Genomic DNA, 25,078 nt, shown 5'->3' on the forward strand with positions numbered 1-25,078 from the left:
TATGGTCAGGTAATATTAACCTTAGAAAACAATACAAGCAATAAAAACAAATATTTACAATACATTTAAGTAAGAGTACTTTAAAATATTTTGCATCTGTTATGCATATTACCTAAGATATAGTTTGCTTTCCACAATTTGAGATTGTATATTACGTAGGTGCTAATAACAATGTCCTCATATAATTCAAAATTAACTTCTAGGTACCTACTTACCTATTGAACAAAGTAGCGCCAAAGTTACACGTGACGCAGTTTCAGCAGCTTAGCAGTAGTAGTGAAGTAGTTTAACTAAATTCGAGATTGCAATTATTTCCGTCTGACGCTAGGTTAGTGCTTGACAAACGAGCGCTCCATTTAATTTAACTCGTCGACGCGGAGCAGGTGACAGGTAAGATTAAGCGCGACCTATAAATATACTAATTTTGGTAGGTACCTACCCTGACGACCGATGTCAAGTTCTGAAAGGAATAAAATTTAATAAGGTAATTAATAATTATACGACACGAGTATATGATGCTCGTTGACATTTATTAAAGCAATCATATTAGTCATATTACAAAATAAGCATCTACGTACCTGCTTCGCTAATGTAGTACGGCCGTAATAATTGTCGTTATCTATAACACGAAATAGGGTAGGCTTTTAACGACTGATAGCATTTTCGACGCGTATGTAATTACATTTTGGTTTCTATTGATGACGTGAATTGAGTACGGTTAAACATCATATCAGGAGACTGAAATTCGAACTTACAAATTGAATTTAATTTTAATAATTTGATATCATTCACCCGTACTTTTATATTGATGCACACGTAGGTACGCGTAACACCATGAAATACATTACTTTCGGGTTATCGGCGGCCACTTTGTACTTATTTATATTGGCGCGACCGATATTCTTTCGAATTATAATTATAATACCATATACTTAAGTATGTATACAGGATGATCAATCCAAATGGGTCAGTAGGGAGAAGTCAGAAACTATCAGAGATAGCGACATCTGTTGTTAGGAACCATGGCGCCGATTTTAGATTTAATAATAATGGCATTGAGTTTTTTTCAAAGCGCTGGTGGCCTAGCGGTAAGGGCGTGCGACTTGCAATCTGGAGGTCGCGGGTTCAAACCCCGGTTTCGTACCAATGAGTTTTTCCAAACTTATGTACGAAATATCTTTGATATTTATCAGTCGCTTTTCGGTGAAGGAAATCATCGTGAGGAAACCGGACTAATCCCAATAAGGCCTAGTTTCCCCTCTGGGTTGGAAGGTCAGATGGCAGTCGCTTTCGTAAAAACTAGTGCCCACGTCAATTCTTGGGATTGGTTGCCAAGCGGACCCCAGGCTCCCATGAGCCGAGGTAAAATGCCGGGACAGTGTGAGGAAGATGATGCTGGCATTCAATTTTTTTATTCAAATTTCAGCATTAATTATAAAAACAATCCTGTATATAGATACTTAAGGTACGAATGTCGCTCCAGCTTCCATAAAGCTCGTTGCGTTTAGGCAAAGAGAATTAAGAAGACATAGAGTGCTCACTCCATACAACGGTTTTGTTACCAAAAAGACTATTATTTTTGTAGTCTACATCTAGCGTCTAGTGTCAAGTAGCGGTCATTGCCGTCGTTTTAACATTTGCACATTATACATATACTCTTTCGCTCATAAGAAGTGAAAAACAAAGCGAACGCTACTACGCTCAAATTTCAACGCAAAATTCCCTCTCTTCCTCAAAATTGATATATATTATTCGCTTCGACCTGGAAACACGCATCCCTCGAATAAATATTGTAATTTCTTACTTTACAGTAGGTACAATCTACTAATAAAGCAATTTAAAATTGCCAATTTTACAATGGAATTCAAAATACATGTTACTTCATAGTTACATGCCTATTTCAAATTTTTTTAATACTAGTGATTTGGTACACGGTAGTTATTACAAATGCCTCGGTGAGATTGTGTTCGTTAAGCCTAGTTTAATAAAAGTTTCAACGCAGACGCAGGCTTATCTAGACTTGACTAATAAAGTGAGCTAAATACTACTTCTGGAATAACAGGACTGATTTTTCTAAAGTAATTAAAGATTTTACGAAAAAAATACCCAAATTTCGTCTGAGACATACTTACTGAAACTGTTCAAAATGAGAAGGTCGGTTCTGGCTGCAAAAGTTTGCATATTGTTGCCAAATGTATACAAAGCATTAATGATGCATAATTAATTATAATACGCTTAATTAACTAATTATATTACATTAATTAATTTAATCATGCATAGATGATTTAAGGGGTATTTAATCTACGCAATATTTTTATTTATAAAAATTACATTCGTTTTTAGACAATATGTCGGAAAATTTAAAAATATCCGGAATTTGATGATTTTTAGTATGTGATTTTGGACGTTTTTTTTCGGGGTTTGTAATTATTTTATATTCAACAACTTTATCATAGGTGTATTACAAATAGTGTACCTTTCTGATGTCAGTAAGATTTTTCATATATCTCTTGCTGAAAATTATATATTTACATAAATATGATTTAGCCTGTGCAACTTCTAACACTGATTTTTCAGTGAAAATCGATGTTATATTTTTTACATTTTTTCCCATACTCAACAAACAATTACGTGACACATATATTAATATCGGGCAAAAGGAAAAAATCATGCATTTAAAGCTTTGCACCTAGGTACCAAACATCTTGTAATTAAAATCAGTTCATCTATCTGGGCGTTAAGATACTACAGACAGATAAGACCTTTTGCAAATGAATCATAAGGACCCTTCTCTATTGGTAAGCCACAAATGTTTAATGTAAGTAGGTATGAGACTGCAACCTGTAACTACCCATAGCGCCCCTGTAGTTAGCAATTGGCAGTTTCTGAACCCTTACAAGGCACGGGCTTCGCCACGCTCGAACGTTCGCGAGTTAAAAAAATACAATGTTCTAATTGTAGTTTACAATTAATAAATAAAGTTTCCATATAAAATGCCTATGGTTAACAATGCTCGATGTCAGCCGGCCTAGCCAGTCACCTTGACAATCGCTATCGCTACGACAACGAAACGCTTTGTGTCTTTCTATCACTCGTCCATATTGGTGCGCCAGTGGCAGTAGCGTTTCGATCGCTACGGAGCATAAGCGATTGGCATGTTAGTTACGCGGCTAGGCCCCTATTTCACCACGGTGACAGGTGCGACAATTGTCGACATCATTGTTACTGACTCCATCCATAGGCTACGGTAACCGTATACCATCGGACGGGCGGTGTGCTTGATTGCCACCAACATTTTTATTTAAAAAAACTCCATTATATCACCAATAAGGGTTACTAATGATTTACCAAAAAGAAATTGCCAAAATTTCAGATCCCAAAAAATGTTTCCCAAAATTTCATTTGCCAAATAAAGATTTGCCAATATTATTTTTCCCAAAAAAATGTTACGCAAACGTTTTATTTAGTTTAAGAATGTTAAGGCAATGAATCACTTAGCAAGTAGTGTTTTCACCAATTTACATTAAGTAAAATGTTTCAGTTGGCAAAACATATTTTGAGAAGGCAGCAATCTCAAGCCTAAGGTCCAATTATGAAGGGATTTTTTTGCAAGGGTGTTTTTTCCACTTGGGGCAAATTCTAAACAGGTAAATGGGTGTGTAATGAAACAATTTGTTTATGTGTAATGTTTACTATACTCGATTTCTGTGAGATAGCAGTTCTAACCTAACCTAAACCTACTTTAAAAGCAGTTCGTTTTGTGTGGGGTCGCAGTTCTAACCTAACCTAAACCTACTTTAAAAGCCGTTCGTTTTGTGTGGGGTCACAGTTCTAACCTAACCTAAACCTACTTTAAAAGCCGTTCGTTTTCTGTGGGGTCGCAGTTCTAACCTAACCTAAACCTACTTTAAAAGCCGTTCGTTTTCTGTGGGGTCGCAGTTCTAACCTAACCTAAACCTACTTTAAAAGCCGTTCGTTTCTTGTAGGGTCGGAGTTTTAACCTAACCTAAACCTACTTTAAAAGCTGTTCGTTTTCTGTGGGGTATAACAAGTAATTTGACTAAATGTTTATTGTGTAATATTTTTTTGCCTTAATAAAACATTTAGCAAATGACCAAATGCTTAAATGTTAATTTTCGTAGTAATATTCTGCTTAAAGAAAATTTGACCAAATGAAAATATGCGTATTGTAAACTTGCCAAAGATAGCATTGACAAATAAAACATTTGCTAAAATTTGTTTGGGTAATGAAATTTGACCAAATTCTTTTTGGGAAAACGGCAGGATCCCCACCAATAAATAAGTGCTTATTTTGCGAAGCTAATGACAATTGTCACAAGAAACACGACAATTGTCACACCGAAAATTCTTTTAAATCTTGTGACAATTGTCATCATCACCGTCATAAACTTACCTGTTTTTTGCCGATATATATAAGTTTTTTTTAATAATACAATGATGGTGGCAAGCAGGAATACGGCCCGCCCGATGGTAAGCGGCAACCGTAGCTCACGGAGGCCTGTGACGTCAGCAACAATGATGTCGACAATTGTTGCACCTGTCACCGTGGTGAAATAGGGGCCAGCGGCGGTAGCACGGTCGCATTTTTATCGCTTGTTACCATGCCTGTCACGTTCTAACAAGTATTGTAAGTGCGAAAGTGACGGGCATAGTGACAGGCGATAAAAATGGAACCATGCTGCGCCCTCCGCAGGTGTCATTCACACCTGTGTGTCATTCATTACTGTCACGTTATATCGAAATTGAAGTTGTTTGCTGTGATCACTGATCTGCCGCTACAACGTGACAAAAGGTTTTAAATCTTTGATTCTGAGATTTTCTAGATCCTAAGTAACCGCGCGCGAGTCATTACTTGAAGTCGCGCAAGATGCATGGAGTCGCGCGTGAGAACGCAACTCATGCTAGGAGGTCTGGAATGAAGTATAGGTATTTGAAGCGCGTATATCGCTGATTTTATTTGACGTAATTCATTAAGTTTATAATTTAATTGCAGCTAAGCTGGACGGCGTGAAGACGTACATGCGAATGCGGCGGGTGCCGACCCACCTGCAGGTCAAGGTCATCAAGTGGTTCGACTACCTCTGGCTTACGCAGAAGTGCTCTGATGAAGAGAAGGCGGTCTCATGTCTTCCGGACAAGCTCAAGGCAGAAATTGCAATAAATGTTCATTTGGACACGTTGAAGAGGTATGTGCTCGTTACTAATTATTATATTACAAACATTACTTTTACATAAACCAAACTATAATCATATTTTCCCGTATCGCCCATAGAATGCTTCATCAGGTGCATCGTATGCAGATCAGATACTCATACATGCTTTATAACAAAGAAAACAATGGCAAACACGCATTGTCAATCTTAATAACTAGGTACTCAAACATATTTAGTGTATGGCCTGAGTGAACGCTCGAGTTGGGCGTGCATCGGGGCGGGGCGTGCGGCGCGCATGTTAAACAAATGCACACGTATAATTAGGAGTGGCCTTAGTGCACGCTGCTCAAATCACTTGTGAGCCCGACGCCACGCTGCACGCCCCGCCGAACGCACCGCTTCGAGCGTCCACTCAGACCTTACACTTACAAGGAACACTGCGGGTCGTAGATAGTCGGTACAAACTCCATATGACACTGGCCGTGCAACTGCAGGGGCCCGTTTCTCAAAAGCTTGTAACTTGTAATACAAGCGGATGTCACTTTTTGATAGCTTTTATTAGAAAGGGACTTGCACTTGTATTACAAGTTACAAGCTTTTGAGAAACGGGTCCCTGGTATCGCTTTGTTGGCTTAACTTAACACTTCAATTATGTAAATGTAAGTGCACCCGTACTCGTATTTATATAATACTATTTATTTATTTAAATATAAGGTACCAAAGAAGGCCCTTAGAATAGAATAGAATCTTTCTTTCTCTTGAATAATATGACCTTGCAGTTTATTGTATGGCACTAGCGAAGATGGACGCAAAATTTGAACCCATTCACACTTATAAAAGTAAGAAATTTTGAAAGTAGACAAACTTAAAAACCTTCTTTGGTGCACGTATTTTACATCAACGAAAACATACCATGTGGGTAGTCTAATGAAAGGTGTTTGTGAGTAGATTACAAATAAATAACATACTATAACATTTTCACTACTTGGTCTAACAAATTTCATAATCTAGAGTTGACTTTGAACTGCTCTAAATTGAAAATGGCTAAATGTCTTATCCAAATTTTATATCAAATGACTGTGAATATCCTCTACTTACGAGTATATTACATCTAAAAATGATAAACCAGATATATCCAAAAATAAGAAAAGTACATCTAGTAACAGTAACAGTATAATTTTCTGTTACAGTAGACTACTAAAATACTTTTTTTTACTGAAAACATACCATGTGGGGTATGAAAAGAAAGGGCTTTGTAGATAAAGTAGATAACAATATTTATATACTATTATATAATATCATACTATAACATTTTCAATACTTGGTCAAACAAATTTTTATAATACGTCAAATATATTTTTTTAAACGCCCAAGTAGTGGAAATGTATGTGACATATTTGTAATCTACTTATAAAGCGCTTTCATTTAATACCTCATATGGAATGTTTACAGTGAAAAAAAAAAGTATATTGGTAGTTTCCTATAACAGAAAATTATACTGTCATTCAAATTGATGTAGATACTTCTCTATTTTTTTAATTAAAAATAAAACCGCATCAAAATCCGTTGCGGAGTTTTCAAGATCTAAGCATACATAGGGACAGACAGACAGCATGAAGCCACTTTGTTTTATACTATGTAGTGATATTCACAGTCACTTGGTATGTATTTTGGAATAATCCATTCAGTAGTTTTCAATCTAGAGCAGTTCAAAATCAACTCTGGATTGTGAAATATTTGGACATTTTCTTCTAATTTGTTAGACATCGCAGTGAAAATGTTATATTGACACCCCACATGATATATTTAAAGGAATAAAGAAATTTTATTTGTACCGCTGACTTTATGACGTCACAGATACTACCCCCACCATTTTCGCGCTTGTCATCTCGTTGTTCAGGACATCATACTGAATGCTTTGATACTTAATTATACCCATATCCAAGATGACATGAGCGAAAATCGATTTCTAGAAGACTTCTTTTAGACAAAATACCGACTTACTAAAAAGTAACAGTAGTTAGGTTATTAGGTTAGAGCTGTATCCCTTATATAAACTTTTTGCAAAACAACATTATTTATAATAAACATTCGTTAAGGACATTATCAATAAAACAATTTGGCAGATTCCTAACAATGTACTAGTAAGTTACAAAAAATTAGAAATTCCATTCAAACCTATTCTTTTCAATCGAATGCCGTACCCCGTTCACTCCCAGTTTTCAATTTTTATTTCCTTATTTTGTAACAAAGTTAAGTACTTAATAAAAATAATTATTTGATTTGAATATAGAGAATAGACGAGGAAAATGATAGGTCACTTGATAACCGACACTTTCTTTAAAACTCTATTAGAAGGCAAGATCGAAGCTCTGCTATATGAGGAATATGAAGACTATATATATATATATATACCTAATACTTACACAACAACTAAAAGGAAAAGCAAATGTCGTGTCGTAAGACACCTAAAGAACTTGGCCGAGGACCGCGGACAAGAGCCATGCTTTTAAATTATGATGATGATGATGATGATTTCAATATAACATTTTTAAATGATATTTTAACATACTCAAATCGTTAACAAATTAAAACTCTTGCGAATGGTGTTTTTCAGAAATGTCTATTTTTTTATAAAGTTATATACATCTTTTCGGAATAAAAAGTTTGAAGAATGATTGAATTTTTATTTTAAGGTGCCATTCAAATAACCATTTGTAAATCGTTAAGCATTTTGCGAAATAATAGACACTAAATATATTTACCAAATTTAGGAGAAATTTGACAAATATTCTCTTAACCTTAAGTTACCTATTTAAAACGACGTCAATATAAAATCCAACCAATGTCAACAGGCATTACCGGCAGTGTAGCAAAATCCTTTGTTTATTTCGTGCCTTTAATATAAGTATACGCTACAAAGCTTAATAAGCTTTCGAGGGGAGCTATTATCGTGCAGACGAGTATGCACGAGGCTATTAGTGCCATTCAATAAATAAATGCCTACGCGGTACACAGGGATCGGCCCGCAACTGTGCGCCCGGGTCGATAAATCTTCAGGGTGCACCACTACCAAGCGAAAATTTGCCGCACGATGTAGGTAATCTAAATAAATTTAAGTTTCTCACTCAATTGTAATTGAATGTAGCAAGCAAAGGCCTATTTTACACTAGACGTTTAGCACTCGAACGGAGTAAAACGCGTATTATCCAAGAAAGAAAGGCACGTTCATTGTAAGCTAAATTAGACCCACTTCCCATTAGAGCTAAAACTTCACATAAGGTGAAGTGGGCGAAGTGCGCTTGCCGTGTAAGTGCGCCTACCCCTATATATCTAGGTATATATTTATATATTAAAGGTAGGCGCACTTACACGGCAGGCGCACTTTGCCCTCTTCACCTTACATGTGTAAGTTGGGTGACAATGCAATGGTACCATCGAGCTGATCTGATGATTGACACAGGAGGTGGCCATAGGAACTCTTTTTTATACCATGTCGGTGGCAAACAAGCATACGACCCGCCTGATGGTAAGCAGTCACCATAGCCTATGGACGCCTGCAACCCCAGAGGTGTAAAATGCGCGTTCCCGACCCTTTTAAAACCTGTACACTTCTTAATTCTTAATACTGTAGCCCCTCGAGGAAACCTCGGCTGGGAGGTCATTCCACAGCCGGAACATCCCTCTTAAACCGCACAGTACGCCGTGCGCGACCATTTAGGTTCCGGCCGGCGGCCAGCGGTGCGGTGATAGAAAGCGGCAGTTGGCGTCATGTTAAACAATTCTTCAGAGCACAGCCCATTGTACAAGCGGTAGAACACACACAAGGAGGCGAAGTCTCTCCTTAGACTTAAAGATTCAATGCCGCTTGTGTGTGGTATCGTCGACGATTCGTACAGCGCGCCTTTGGACTTAGTCGAAGGGTCCAAGCTGGTATCCAGGTGCTCCTGCCCAAAGGTGACAGCAGTACTCCATATGGGGTCTGACTTAGTAGCAGTATTTGCCCGGAGTAAAGTATCGCCTCGCTTTATTGAGCACACCGAGTTTTTTTAGATGTCAGCGCAGCCTTCCCTTCTAGGAGGCTACTAAATTGGACGTCACTGGGAATCTCGACACCGAGGATCCCAATACTCCCTGACATGGTAAGGGATGTGCCTTGGAACTGTGGGACCATCGGGTATACGTCCTTTTTTATTATTTCACGTCATTTTGTTATAACGAAAAAAATAAGTCGTTTATTTCTTAGTTTTCTTTTTCATGTATATTCTAGAGTTACTTTTTATACAATTCTTTATTCGTTCGAGGGGAATTCATTCCACAGAAACCCCGAGAGGGCTCCAATATCAATAGACAGCCCAATAGCTAGTAAGAAACTTTACAAAAAAAGTATATTTGCACCAAGAGCTATTCGAAGTTTTGTTATAATACAGTGCCGACATGAGAACACACGCTAACTTTTGAGCTGAACTTTGGTGGAAATCTGCAAATATAACACTTTTAACTCTCGCGTTTTGAACACATTTAATTATACGAACCGCGATTAAATTCGCGATTTAATTTCATTGTTTTTACCTTAAATTCCGACGTTTCAGCTGAGTGGCACCAGCTGTGGTCACGGAAAGACTGAACGGAGAACTAAGTAAACAACACTAAGCTACCCGATTAAAATTCAAACTTGTTGCTTACATATTTCACTTTAGGTATTCAAATAAATTGTTATTTATATAAATTAAGTTTTCCGGTATTAAATTGATTTTTAACCGCCTTCAAAAAAAAGAGGTTCTCAGTTAGACCCGTATGTTTGTAGGAATGTATGTATGTATGTGTGTTTTCGGTTATCTCGCGTTCGGCTGAACCGTATTGAATGCGGTTTTCACAAAAGTGTGTGTTACATTCTGGAGAAGGTTTTAGTATACATAGAGCTGAGCTGATGCTGTACCCTGGCTGTACCTAGTGGAACTCAGGTTTGGTGCCACATAAGCACACGCTGTTTTGGTCATCACATCAAACACGTCTTGATGAGCACTTGGTAGAGAAGTACCCAAGATAGAACTGATGCTGTACCTAGTGGAACTTAGGTTTAGTGCAACATAGGCACACGTTGTTTTGATCATCCGGTACGCCTTGATGAGCACTAGGGAGAGCAGTACCCAAGATAGAGCTGATGCTGAACCCTGACTGTACCTAGTGGAACTCAGGTTTGGTAAAACATAGGCGTGCCTACTGTTTTGGTTAACCAACTCGTCGTCGTGTGCCTATGTTGCATAGTTCCACTAGGTGGGTCGATCAACTTTATTTTAACCGCCTTCAAAAAAAGAAGGTTCTCAGTTTGACCCGTATGTTTGTATATATGTATGTATGTATGTATGTATGTATGTATGTATGTATGTATGTTTGTTCGCGATTATCTCGCGTTTGGCTGAACCGATTTTGATGCGGTTTTTAGAAAAAATATTGTTACATTCTGGACTTTCTGGAGATTTTAGTACACATGGATGGTTTGAAAAACCAATTTTACTCGGTAGGTGCCTGCTATCGGTATACCTATCATCAAAAATATGATTTGCTGAAACCGATTTAGATGAAATTTTGTTTTTTAACATTTACAAATCGTTTAGCACCAGAACGTCAAAGTTCGAGCGTTTTTCGACTTAAAATACGTGAGTGACCCGTTATTATTATATTTAATAGGTCAAAGTTTCGTCGCGAATAACATCGAGGTTGGCCATCGCCAACACTGGTCAATTACCTATTAGCCCAAAACTAAATGGAGAGCCTTATAACTATTAACAAACTAATATTTTAGCCAAAAATCTAAAATAAATGAGGTACCTATCACAAAAAAGTAAAAAATATAATTAAAAAAAATGAAAATTTAAATAAAAGTTAAATATCACGAAAAAGTAAAAAAAAATTTATTAACAATTTAAATAAAAAAGCTGGTCACGTGCGAGTTCGTTTAACTCGCGTACCGAGGGTTCCGTACAAACTTTCAATTTTCTCATGTAAATAGAATCACGAAAGACTTGTGACCAGAGGTATACCAATGAGGATATAATAGGATAGAGCGGTTCTGTCATAGTAAATTTTGTAACCACAGTAAATTCACTGCTATCTATCGACACACGATTAAAACTAAAAATAAATATATCAAAAAATGTATTTATACATATAATGGATAAATATTTTTTTACTGCATTAATTATTATTATATGATTTTGACCCATGTTCTTTCAAATTGTTAAATAACAAACGAAACCGTCAACGCCATCTATTCGAGAGTAGGCCAAAGGTAGTGGCGCCATCTCATCGAGAATCAAATTTTCTTGATTTTCGAGGCATGTTTTTTCCTTAGACTGTATCCATCTATATCTATCTTTGGGTATACTAAGCGTAATTGTGTACAGCGCCATCTATCGGCAAATTGGCTAACTAATTTGCGCGACCTGCCCGCGCAGCATGGTTCCCCTATCACTAAGTCCGTCACTTTCGCACTCACATACTTGTTAGAACGTGACAGGCATGGTGATAAGCGTACCGTGCTACGACTCCTGTATGTATGTTGGTTTTTCAGGGATAATTCCTTATCATGTGAACCGATTTCAACAATTTTTATTTTAGTTGAAAGAAGATGTTTTAAGTGTAATCTCATAGACATTTCAAGTATAACATATAGCCTCAAATGGGCTTAAATTGCAAATTAAATTAGAAAATGATAATTGAAAAAAAAATTTTTCAAGATAGAGGTAAGATTATATTTCTCCTGCAATATTTACGATAATGTTATTATTATGTAACCTTTTTATAATTTTTCGTTGGTAAACTACGAAAAAAAATAAAGGAGCGGGAATGGGTTTTTTTTTCACATTTTCCTTCATAAGTCAATTTTTTTATTTCTATGACAAACAAAAAAAAAAAAATTGTTTCGTTATGTTCAATTCGAGCTCCTTCAAATGATATCCCACTCGACCTAGTAACTAGACTTTGATTTTTTGCCCCCTCTTTATATTGGGCATTTTTCTTAATTGATAAAAAAATTACACTTTCAATGTATTGGCGTTAGCGCTGTTCATAACTATTCCAAATTTCAAATCGATAGCTTCAGTAGTTCTCGAGATATTTAGCAATGTGACAGACTGGCAGACGGATAGACGGACAGAATCGCACCGTAAGGGCACAAAATAAGTAATAGTATTATCATACAGAACGGCCACGCACCGCCCCGCCCCGACTCGAATTACCTCGCCCCGCGACAGTAGATTGACGGCCGTTTGCCGGCCGCGCAGTACTATTTTTAAGCAACTTACTCGCACATACCGCGTGTACAGACGTGCCGTTCACACATAGAAACACAAGTTATTTTTGATGTATAGCGTGTCCGCCCTGTGATAAGGGTTCCTTTTGTACCTTTTTGGTACGGAACCCTAAGAAACAACTATCACTAAAACGTTAAAAAAAAAAAAACTGAAACAAGAAACTGAAATAAAAAAACGAAACCAAAATAACTTAATTTAATTACTTTTAAAAATAATTTTTAGGAAAAAAACCGATTTCAATGGGGGATGCCGTTGAGAGGTTACTTATTGTTTATTGTTGATGGTGCACTCCAGACAATGAAATGAAAAAGACAGGACCTTTGTCTAACTAAAAGGAGGTAAAACCACCCACTTTTCTAGTATCATTTCGTTTCTGTAAGGGTCACAGTTCTAACCTAACCTAACCCAATATTCTGATAGCATTTCGTTTCTGTAAGGTTCACAGTTCTAACCTAACCTAACCCACTTTTCTGATAGCATTTCGGTTCTGTGAGGATCGCAGTTCAAAAAAGTTCCACTTCATCAAGTGTCACTTTTTTATGTAAATGCTGGATTTGTTGATGAAAATACAAAAATCACTATATGTATGCCTTTCACATTTGAGGAGTTCCCTCGGTTACTTATGGATCCCATCATCAGAAGTCGAGCTTGACGAAAATGTGTCTTTAAAACTTAACTTGCTTAACAAACATAAAAAAGAAGACAAATCGCCAAACGTGAACTATGCGTCATTAAAGAGTTCCAGCAGCTCCACTTCATCAAATGTCACTTTTTAAAATGTAAATGCTTAATTTGTTGATGAAAATACTAAAATCACTTTATGTATGCCTTTAACATTTGAGGAGTTCCCTCGATTCCTCATGGATCCCATCATCAGAATTGCGTTTTGGCAAAAACGGGACCAATATGTATGTATATACTTACAATCAAAAAATGAATTTTCAAAATCGGTCCAGAAATGACGGAGTTATGGAGTAACAAACATAAAAAAACACAACCGAATTAAGAACCTCCTTCTTTTGAAATCTTGAAGTCGGTTAAATAAGGGAACCGCCTTCAAAAAACCAACCCACTGAAAAGCACAAAATATTTTTATATACCCCACCCCTATTCTTGTCCAGTCCCTGTCCCGTCGTAAAGCAAATTTCTGCCAAAAAGTAAAGAATGCTGCACTTACTTGCATAAAAAAGACATAATTATATATAGGTAGTTTACTCATTAGTTCTTGCACTACTAACTAATTTGGCAGCAAAGACTCTTTTTGTTAGTTTGGTACTGCCTTGAAAACTAATGAATTACCCGGATGGTAATTTTTTTATTTTATTATTAGGTATTAATTACTATTTGGCAGAAATTTGCTTTACGACGGTATAGGGACTGGACAAGTATAGGGGTGGGGTATATAAAAATTATTTTGTGCTTTTCAGTGGGTTGGTTTTTTGAAGGCGGTTCCTTTTTTTTTAAATATAATGAAATTAAGTTATTTTGGTTATGTGTTTTTTTTTCAGTTTTTTGTTTCAGTTAGTTATTATTTTTAACGTTATAGTGATAGTTATTTTTTTATTTAAATGTTTAATATTTTTTCATTAATTAAATTTTTATGCTTCAGCGTTGTTCCATAATGTTTACGTAGAGATCCATAATTCAAAAGCAAGACGTAACTGCGTTGTATCCCGCAAATAGTATCGAACTTAAAAGATACTATCAGTTTTTAACCCGGTGATGCTTAAATAGTTTGACTGAATAAACCATGCCCATATTATTCAAAACAAGGCCGTGTTAAAGAATAAAAGCTCAGTCGGTGGACTGTGCATATTCCTTCATTAATGCAGTGCGGCAGTTCATGCTTAATATCCCATGTTGTATAATTCAGTTTCAGTTTTTTGTTTCAATTAGTTATTATTTTTTAACGTTATAGTGATAGTTATTTTTTTATTTAAATGTTTAATATTTTTTTATTAATTTAATTTTTATGCTTCAGCGTTGTTCCATAATGTTTACGTAGAGATCCATAATTCAAATGCAAGACGTAACTGCGTTGTATCCCGCAAATAGTATCGAACTTAAAAGATACTATCAGTTTTTAACCCGGTGATGCTTAAATAATTTGACTGAATAAACCATGCCCATATTATTCAAAACAAAGCCGTGTTAAAGAATAAAAGCTCAGTCGGTGGACTGTGCATATTCCTTCATTAATGCAACGCGGCAGTTCATGCTTAATATCCCATGTTGTATAATTAAAAAGAAAATATTCGCTTTTTACATCCATGAATAATGCAAGTAGGCCAGGAAATAAATGCCCAAAAAAAGGTATAGAGGGAAATGCAAGGAACACAATTTTTAACTTCGTAGCTTTGTTTGGACTAGTTAGGAGATGAACATATCAAAAGTCCCCGGCCATAACCCTGGTGCTGGGGGGGAGAGGGGGGGTTTGAAGGTTCCATTTTTCGGTTTTTCGATTATATCTCGGAAACTAAGCGTCTGAGCGACTTGGCCACTTATACAAAATGAAAAGAGATTTAATTTGTTACAAGTTTTATTCAGTCAAGTTTTTCGATATCTTGTATAGTTTTTGAGATATCCGCTCTTCAAGGTTTATTTAGGGCTCTCATTTTTATTTTGATTATCCACATCGGTGAAGGCCGGGTTTGGGATCGTTTTCGTATAAATCGGGGGTGGTGAATTCATTTATGGTTTCAACATTGACACCATTACTAAGTAAAAACAATATTTAAAAAAAATATTTTTTATAAAACTCCTCTTTACGCTTAAACCGCTGAACCGATTTCGTTGAAATTTGGTACAGAGATGGTTTGAGTCCCGGGACAGTACATAGGATAGTTTTTATAACCAAAATCATCTTTTAAGGGTGTGAAAAGTGGGGTGGAAGTTTGTATGGGGAATCAATAACCGCTGAACCTATTTAAATAATATTTGGGATGGTCTACATGTTTGATTTAGTTGATAATGATACCAAACATGACTTCAAACCTAAAGTTAAACAGTATTAACCTCAAGAATTCTACTTCGGCGAAGAAGCTGAATTCCCCTCACACCAAATTTCACACCTTCAAAGTATGATTTTTGTGATAAAAACTATATTATATCCTGTCTCGGGACTTAAAACACCTATTTACCAAATTTCAACTAAATCGGTTCAGCGGTTAAAGCGTGAAGAGGAGTAAAAAAAAGTTATTTGTTTAAAGTTTATATGTTTTTACTTCGGAAAGGTGTATTGTTGATACCATAAATGAATTCAGCACCCCCGATTTATACGAAAACGTTACCAAACCCGGCCTAGCAGCTTTACTGATGTAGATAATCAAGATGAAAATGAGAGCCCTAAATAAACCTTCAAGAGCGGATATCTCAAAAACTATACCTATACAAGATATCGAAAAACTTGACTGAATAAAACTTGTAACAAATTAAATCTCTTTTCATTTTGTATAAGTGGCCAAGTCGCTCAGACGCATAGTTTCCGAGATATATTCGAAAAACCGAAAAATGGATCCTTCAAACCCCCCCTCTCCCCCCCAGCACCAGGGTTACGGCCGGGGACTTTTGATATGTTCATCTCCTAACTAGTCCAAACAAAGCTACGAAGTTAAAAATAGTGTTCCTTGCATTTCCCTCTATACCTTCTTATTGCTTGGCCTAAAGTGTTCTTCTGACGGAAGTAACGCTCAGTAGTGACACACGCACACTAGGACACACATCAGTTTGCGATTCGTAGGTAGGGGAAGATATGCACCATTCGGACACTACTTAGATTTCGTGTTTCAATAATTGTTATTTAAAGATAAATTGCTCAATATTAGTTATTATAACATTCTGCGTGTATTCCGCTTTCTACTTAAACAGTTAGAAGTCGATAACTTTTATAATAAATGAATGAATAGAATTACGAGGGGGTACATTCGAGGGGGTGGGGGAACATTCATACACCATCAAATATCGTTTTAATTGGCCATGAAAATAGCAATTATGTATTAAATTAAATATCCCTTAAATACTTAAATAAACCTTTTGTCAACAAAACATACTTTTTTCATTACAAAATGTAACACGGTACAGACAGGTTTTATAACCGACTTCAAAAAAAGGAGGTTATCAATTCGACCGTATTTTTTTTGTATGTATGTTACCTCAGAACTTATTTTTCTGTTTGAATGTATATAGTCCCTAGTTGGTCCCGTTTTTGTAAAAACCGAGTTTTGATGAAGGGATGCATTAGGAATCCAGGGAACTCCTCAAATCTTATAGGCATAGATATATCGATTTTAGTATTTTTATCAACAAACCAAGCACTTTCATCCAAAACAGTACCCTTTGATGAAGTGGAACTACTGATGATGACCAGAACGGGACTCTTTAACAACGCGTATTTTAATTTTGGCGATTTAAGTCCTCTTCGTTATATTTGTTAAGCACAAGTAAGTTCTGAAGGAACATTTGCGTTAAGGTCTAGTTCTGATGATGGGTTCCATCAGGTCCAACTCCTCAAATCTTGATAGCTTAGATACAGACCTTGAAACTTGAAACTTACCCTAAGTGCAAAAATCTTTAGTGACAGTTTGGCCAGACAGATGAAGAAAAGAAACACTAAAAATGGAAAAATAAAATTAATCTTACATTAATAGTAAAACCGACTTCAAACGGGAATAAATAAAATATTATCTCGTTTTATATGCGCTAGCAAACTGATACGTTTGAAGTCGGTGCCAAGCTAAATAGTTACAATACTGGTTATTTTTTTCTTATCGAAGGTTGGCATCCGGTTTGACGGCAACTTGACGCTTTTAAGATTTGGCTTGGCACCGACTTCAAACGTATCAGTTTGTTAGCGCATATAATACGAGATAATATTTTATTTTTTCCCGTTAGAAGTCGATTTTGCTTTTATTTTAAGATTATTGTAAGATAATGTTTCTACCAAAAACATCTTTTGCATTTTTTTAATCTATTAATATCTAAGATAGATATAACTCCGTAATAGATGGATACAGTCTAAGGAAAAAAGGTGCCTAGATAATCAAGAAAATGTGATTCTCGATCTGATGGCGCCACTACCTTTGGCCTACTCTCGTATAGAGGGTGTTGACGGTTTCGTTTGTTATTTAACAATTTTAACGCATATCAGTGAAAGAACATGGGTCAAAATAATATAAAAATAATCAATGCAAATATTGCAAATAAAAAAAAATCATTTATCCATATATAAATACATTTTTTGATATTTTTATTTTTAGTTTTATTCGTGTGTCGATAGATGGCAGCGAATTTACTGTGGCTACAAAATTTACTATGACACGTACCGCTCTATTCTATCATATTTTCTTTGATTAATATGGATCCTAGTGTCTTCCTGCTTATCATTTTTGAAAATTTTGGTAATGTGCCCCGTTAGTAGGTGTACGAACCTACCCCAAAGGTAAAAAAATAAAGATTTGTACCTGTCCGAAAATCATGTAGAAAAACATACAAAATATATACATTACTATCCTCGTGATCATAGTTACTTACCGTTGAGCAATAGTTCCATAGAAATTAACACTACTTCAGCACGAAACATCTGAGAATATTATTATGGTCCAAATATTAATAATAAGAGTGCAATAGTACATTATTGTCGAGGCTCGGAAGTAGCTACTTGCTGGCTGAGGATTCGTTTTAAACGGACGACCTTGGGAGTCCGTTTATTTGAATCCGAAGCCAGCAAGTAGCCTTCCAGCAGAGTCATATATAGTGCTTTTCTCAAAAATGGCGCAATAATAACAAATATAATATAAATATTTTACAGAAGCAACGCTCTTATGTATATATTTTCACAGAAAAAAGTAAAAAGATTTGCTTTGCCGCCTTTTTATTTTTTTTAATTATAAAAATAGAAGTGTATTTTTCTGCTGAAATACGCCATCCTATTTGAGACACCTAAATAGTCGCGGTACCAACATTATAATAATAAGTACTGATCATCTGTTTGGCAGTTTAATGGACCCATGCCTTCATTTGATATGGCCACTTCAACTTTTAAAAAGTTTGGATTTCGACAAATAATGGAATTTGTATGCAACATTGCAGTCCCGAAATCGAGACTGCAATGTTTTTAAATTTTTAATTTTTTGACGGACCATAAACTACGCCCTTCGCGACCTACTTTTTAACCGGCAACGTCGACTTTGCCGTCCATTTTTGAGAAAAAACACATTACTTTCTCTCATGTCGCTTGCGACGGCTGCGTTGGCGGCTAACTTTGTGGACACCTGACTCGCCAATGGCTACTTATACACGCAAAGCTGTAAAAAATACGTTGTTCTGATATGCTGTAAGAGTGACTGTACTTACAATCCTACTTACGATTTTGTCGCCAAATGGCTTTTGTGAGCCGTGCCTTCTTTAAGCATAACAGCAGTTATAAAAACCCCGTACGAACATAATGTAAACATATGACTTTATAAGACTACGATTTTAATTTCAGAATCGGTAGGTAGTTACTATAAATAAATTTAGAAAGTCCATAACTCCTGTAATATTATCATAGTAATAATTTTCGCAGGGTGGAAATTTTTCAAAATACGGAAGCGGGATTCCTTTGCGAGTTAGTGCTGCGATTAAGACCGGTGCTATTTTCACCAGGAGATTTCATCTGCAGGAAAGGTACCATACTAATAAAAAGTGAATTTAATTAATGTTTATTTTAATAATACTGAGTCTCTAAAACAATAAAATGGTTTTCAGGGGAAGTAGGAAAAGAGATGTACATAGTAAACCGAGGGAAGCTGCAGGTGGTAGGAGATAACGGAAAGACCGTATTAGCTACACTCAAGGCGGGTTCTTATTTTGGCGAAATTTCCATTCTGAACATGGGCACGGCAGGTAAACAACTTGGTAAATATCTGGGGCCCGAGACGCCACGCCATTATTACTCTATTCTATTGTTTGTTGAAAAGTTTTCAAAAGCAAACGTTTCGAGGAGACGCTGCAATCAGGCCGAGGGAGCGGCCGCAACGCATCTAACAGGTTCCGGGACATCAGCTGGCGGCGCCGCTGGAACCCGCGCCTTGCTACCGCGTGCAGCGTGCCGCGTGCGCTCGCGCGGCACGCGCACGAGTAGCAATGCGTCGGGCGACAGCGCTAGCGCCGTCATTATGTCAAATGTCGTTTGTTATTAATAGGGAATGCTTTTCCATTTTGACACCTAATTTTTCTACTTTTGTCGCATTTTTGACTATTTTTGGCATTGATCCTCTTTAACTTAAAGGACATCACTCCTTGTGACGTGTTTATTACACGACTTTTAAATTAAACCCACTTAAAGCATATTACATTTAATAGGGGTTACTGTCTGAATGGTAAGCTTCGTTGTACTTATTTAAAGTGGAAGGGCTTGTTCTTAGATGTTCCCGATGGACTGGTAGCCTGAGCCTGCCGTTAGCTTCGTGTGTTTATTTTGCGTCGTTAGATTAATCTCCTTTGGTTGTATTGAAGGCAGTGTCCCCGATCGCTTTGCATCCTCCCTGAGTACCTAATTATCATTGGCGTGACCTCTTGGTGCATGTAACCCCATCTTATTATAAGTCTATAATATATTTACTTATTAATAAAAATGATCATTCTTCGTGCTGTCGGTTAAGTTATTATTATTTTCATTATATCTTTAAAACGAGCCTTTTGAACTTTAGTAATGCTAAGTTCCTTTACGGATTCCATATGCCTAACAATTTTATTCTACTACTTGTACCATATCTGTCTACCGTTTACCCGAATCGCTTTGTACCTCAATCTTACGTAATAGAGCACAATTTGGAACGAATTAGACATGGCTTTTTATAGTTATTTGAGAGAAGACATGTTAATTTTATGGACTGTGAATGAACGTCATAACCTCCTGATTGCCCCCTTAATTTTGTCTTGACTGGAACGATTGACGCGGTATGTTATTTAATAGGGTAGTTGCATATTTTTTATTAATGGTATCAGTCGTTCAGGTTTGTTTTGAGGATCAAATGTGTGTATAGGACCCATTGCCTTAAAGCAATACAAAAGTCAAAAATGATGGTCAAAGTCTGGCATCGCCACTTTACTGAGCAAACGCTCTAACACAAATGGCAACACATCGTCACCTAAGTTGTCACTTTACTTAGAACTCTTAGATGCCGCTTTGCTTAGAAGACGTTCCGAATGTTCCGATGTATGGAAAACAAGGAAATTGCGTTTTTGTCGGTAAAATGTTGCGTTTATGTATAATATACCTAGTTCCTATAAGGTAAAGAATCGAATGGTACCGTTATTTTTTTCCTATTTGAGTTTAAAAAAGTTAAAAAACTGAGGTTTTGTAATTTTTTATTATTCCTATATATTTTTTAAGTTTCCAATTTATTGCGATAAATTGCTCATTTTCTATCTATTTAACTAGATTTAGTTATAAAATTCAACATGTGTCAACTACCCTATTGTTTCTCTACCAAGCTTATCTTGTATCAGCTCCTTCTTACTTTGTGATTGGACTATCTCTCAAAATGTATGTTTTACTTGAGCTTGCCACCGGTGTCTTCGGTCTCCCTGTAAAAACCTCGTGACTTGTTTCGGCAAGGAAACGGCACTAATTTAAATATTAGAATACTGACTAAAAAAAGTAGAATAGCTAAAGCCGAAACAGGTAAGGAGGGCGGCCCATTTGACCGGACACCGGTTGGCATGGAGTGTGTGGATGACACGTCGACAGGCAACCGACGGACAGCATCGGTGCGCTCCGTGGGCTACTCGGATCTGTTCGTGCTCAGCAAGAAGGACATGTGGGACGTGCTCAAGGAGTATCCTGCGGCGCGAGTGCGCCTCGAAGCGATAGCCGTCAAGAGACTTGAGAAATACAAGAAAGCGCCGCTAGAAAAAGGTACCCATATTTGCCTCGATTTGACAGATTAAATGTTGAATACAGGGATCGAATACCGGTATATTTTTCATACAAATTAACCGGTACTCAATTTCGGTATCTCGGTTGGGAATTTCCATTTCATTTAGGTGATCTGATAACTCATTGTCCTTACCTAAATACCTATCTACAATATCAAACAAATATTTCAAATGCTACGTGATATTTTGATATTAAGTTATACCGTTAACGATCCCTAGTTTAATATGACGTGATGTTGGAGCCCATTGTTTTATAGTGGCAATGGGTCGCTGCCAGTCGACGCCCGGTCTCGTGGAGACGAGCGGGCGCGTGCCCATCGAGGAGATGCAGCTGCCCGCTGCGCACGCAGCGCCCCCGCTGCACTCCTCACACCTGCCTTCCTACCGGGACCAGCTTTATAGGTAGGTACACCCTTATACCTTACTCGTAGGTACTGTACTGTAACAAGCCGTGCGCAACTTAGCGCCACTTGCACCATCCCACTAACCCGGGGTTAACCAATTAAAACCGTTAACCCAGTGTCTAATTGTACTGGTATACATGGTAACTCCAGGTTTAACCGGTTAACCCCGGGTTAGTGGGATGGTGCAAGTGGCCCTTAGTGGCTACCATTTTTTTTACACATGACCTACCTATTTGTATTTTATCATCACAGTTGCTCATAAAACATATATGGTATTTCACGTAGGTTTAGCGCCAGTTTTATAATTTAGCCCATATTCGTACCTAGGGAGTTATGTATTTTTTTTAATTATGTCACTAGTGATACGACCAACCAAGTAAGAATAAGAAGAATAAGAATAAGAATAGTTTATTATATTAACAGAATACATTGTAGTTGATAAAATTTTGTCCTTTGTGTCCAAACTAGGCTGAGCCTGTATCTTGGGACCCACCGAGCCGGTTTTATATACCTATATAGATAGATAGATTATACTGACGTATCTATTACCGGATAATTACTGCGCGTTTTGCGGTCTCGCGTCTCTTGAAAACGGTAGACCATATGAATAAATGTTTGGAATATTTACTAGTCGCAAATTATCCTCTTCTTCGCCTAGCCTTTTCCCATATCATATCATTTGGGGTCGGCTCTCCTCGTCATTCTTCGCCAGGCGTATCTGTTCTGGGACTTCCGGGTCGGCGAGACATCTACTTGGGGTTTTTCAAGGTCTTTGTTTATGACGGACATCCAGGTCGTAAGGGGTCCACCTCTGTCCAATATTTAGGAGCCGATGTTGATGTTAAGGACTTGTCTAGTCATGTGATCTTCTAACCTCCTCATGACATAGCCATACCACTTTAAGTGCGATTCAGAGAGCTTATCTTCTATTGGCCGGATCTTAAAGCTGCCGTGGATGTGCTTGTTTCTCACCTAAAGGTTTTGATGTTCATCAGTGATTGAGTGACGAAATCGGGTTTTTTAGATATGAATAAAATCTTAAGTATAAGAGCTATGTAATTGGAAATTTTTATGTTTAATGAGTCCACTAATGACATCATATCCCGAGAATGTTATTTATCTGGTATAATCCAAACCCAAGTTATAAGGGTTCAAAAAAAAACGACGAAGCTCTTCGAGAAATAGTAGGTAGTGCCATTGCGCTTAGCTTTGCTCGTATTGGCGGGGGCACTGCCGTGCCCCCAGATTTTATAGGTATGCTGCAGTAAAATACTTAAAATACAAACCAAAGTTATTTTGTCAACGTCAGGGTACTGGATTTTTTTTGGGATTTAGTGAATTTTACCAAAGATAGATATAACTCCGTAATTTATATCCTCTTTGATTTTACTAAACCCATGTTTTTTTTTAGTTATTCAACAAATTACACAGTATGACAGTTGAAACCAATTCACTGTGGAATTTATATAAAGTGTTTAATTCATATTTGGAAAATTAGCACCGCGTAATACAAATTATATTTCGAGGCTGTCCGGGAATTACCATTGCAATTATATTTTTTATATGTTTTCTATTTATCTACCTACTTCACCAGTGGAGCGCCCCAGTATCACAGTAGTATGGAACTTTTTTCCTAACTACTGACACACGTGTGATCGTATAGGGCGCTCCACGGGTTAGTTACGTAGGTATTATATAACAAACAAAAAAAAAACAATAACAATAAGTGAATATTTTTTTTAAAAGCACACTAAACAGACAACATTCAACATTGTTACAAAAAGTACTTAAGTGGTGTTACATAAGAATACCATCCAAAGCAAGCATGCACAGCTAGAAAAAATAATAACGAATACATATTAAATCACATTTACAATCGGGTCTATCGCGAATTTATTTTGTTACCTTTATTTACCGAGGTTTACCAGTGAAACCTGTGTCGAAATCGAAACGTCGGTAAATAAAGGTAACAAAATAAATTCGTGATAGACCCGATTGTAAATGTGATTTAATATGTGTTCAAAACGCGAACTTTCGTTGAAATGTTATAAGTGAATAATTTAACAATTAGATTAAATATCAACCCCATCCATGAGATCGATTCTAATTTAACATTTTTTAATGAACTGAACAGGATGTCATACTTATACTAAATAATTTTTTTCAACACACTTGCTCAAAACGACGTTTTTATTCCACCGATTTTTGGCTCATAATCCTAGATATTAAACACGCGTGCTCTTTCAGTGTATTATTCCACTCGTGCTTTTTCATTATATTATCCGACTGAGTACTAAGGTAACTGATTGCTATTAATATGCATGGAAAGGGAGCCTTCTTTAATTGGTCAGACTGGCGGGCACCGGCGCGCCCGACCGCCTGCGCGGTGCGAGGCCCGCGGCCGCCCGCCGCGCCGCCCGCGGCCGGGGCGAGGGGCGGCCGGCAGTATGACAGATGCAACACACAATACTAACTGTTTTAACTATTAAAATTTGATTAGTATGAGTTTTTTTTTTCTCGCAAGTGTTTTGAAAAACGTCGTATGAAACGCGTGTGCATTGGTCATTACACACATCGGCTTTCTTATTGCGCGCTCGCTTACAGCTCGCGCGCACAATATCGCCTCGTGTGTAATGACCAACTTAGCACACTTGTATCATAATGTACTATTATGGTTTTAAACTGGTTTTGATACGACTTTGTCGATCGTCTTGGTAATTGTCGAGCATCACAGTCTCTCAGAGCATAGTATCAAAATAAGTTCAAAACCGTAACAAGTTGTTTAAGCTGAATTGGGCTCCATTTAGGGAAAAGAATTAAGCCAAGCCACCCTATCTTGATATCGCGCGAATTGTCCGATAACTCATGGGTCAGGGATGTTCAGAATCTGTGTAGATAATATATAATAACGACTTTTGTTTCTGTATAGTTCGTCAGTAAGTCCTCTTCGTGTAGCATCTCCTGTGGCTTCGTGCGCGTCAAGCGCTCGTAGCAGCGCGGCCGGCGCCGGCAGCATGGCCGTCGCCGCCGTGGCCGCCGCCGCCGCAGCCGCCGCCGCGGCCGGCTCCGGCGCCGGCCCTCGCGTCATGCTCGACTCGCATGACGTGTTAGAATGTGAAATCAAGCGTCTTCGGGAACGCCTACATACTGTCGAGACTGAAAACGCCGCAATGTCGGCTAAGCTCAGTCAGCAGCAGTGGGAGGTCGATCAGAGGTAATCACCGGCTTCGTTACATTTATTTTTTTGTACTTACTCGAACGAGTT

The 25,078-nt window shown here is 37.2% G+C and overlaps 1 protein-coding gene across 2 annotated transcripts in view; it reads left to right on the top strand.

The window, feature by feature from the left end:
• LOC134754835 (cyclic nucleotide-gated cation channel alpha-3) overlaps positions 1-25,078 on the top strand; it is an 86,734-nt gene that overhangs the window by 57,320 nt on the left and 4,336 nt on the right. For both annotated transcript variants that reach the window (XM_063691267.1, XM_063691266.1), the window contains exons 6-11: positions 5,015-5,207; positions 19,053-19,153; positions 19,235-19,372; positions 21,222-21,389; positions 21,667-21,811; positions 24,743-25,027. In XM_063691267.1, the coding sequence (XP_063547337.1) occupies positions 5,015-5,207; positions 19,053-19,153; positions 19,235-19,372; positions 21,222-21,389; positions 21,667-21,811; positions 24,743-25,027 (1,030 nt within the window). The remainder of the gene's footprint in view (positions 1-5,014; positions 5,208-19,052; positions 19,154-19,234; positions 19,373-21,221; positions 21,390-21,666; positions 21,812-24,742; positions 25,028-25,078) is intronic.

Source organism: Cydia strobilella, chromosome Z (assembly GCF_947568885.1).
Source record: "Cydia strobilella chromosome Z, ilCydStro3.1, whole genome shotgun sequence".
In the NCBI taxonomy this organism is placed as follows: Eukaryota; Metazoa; Arthropoda; class Insecta; order Lepidoptera; family Tortricidae; genus Cydia; species Cydia strobilella.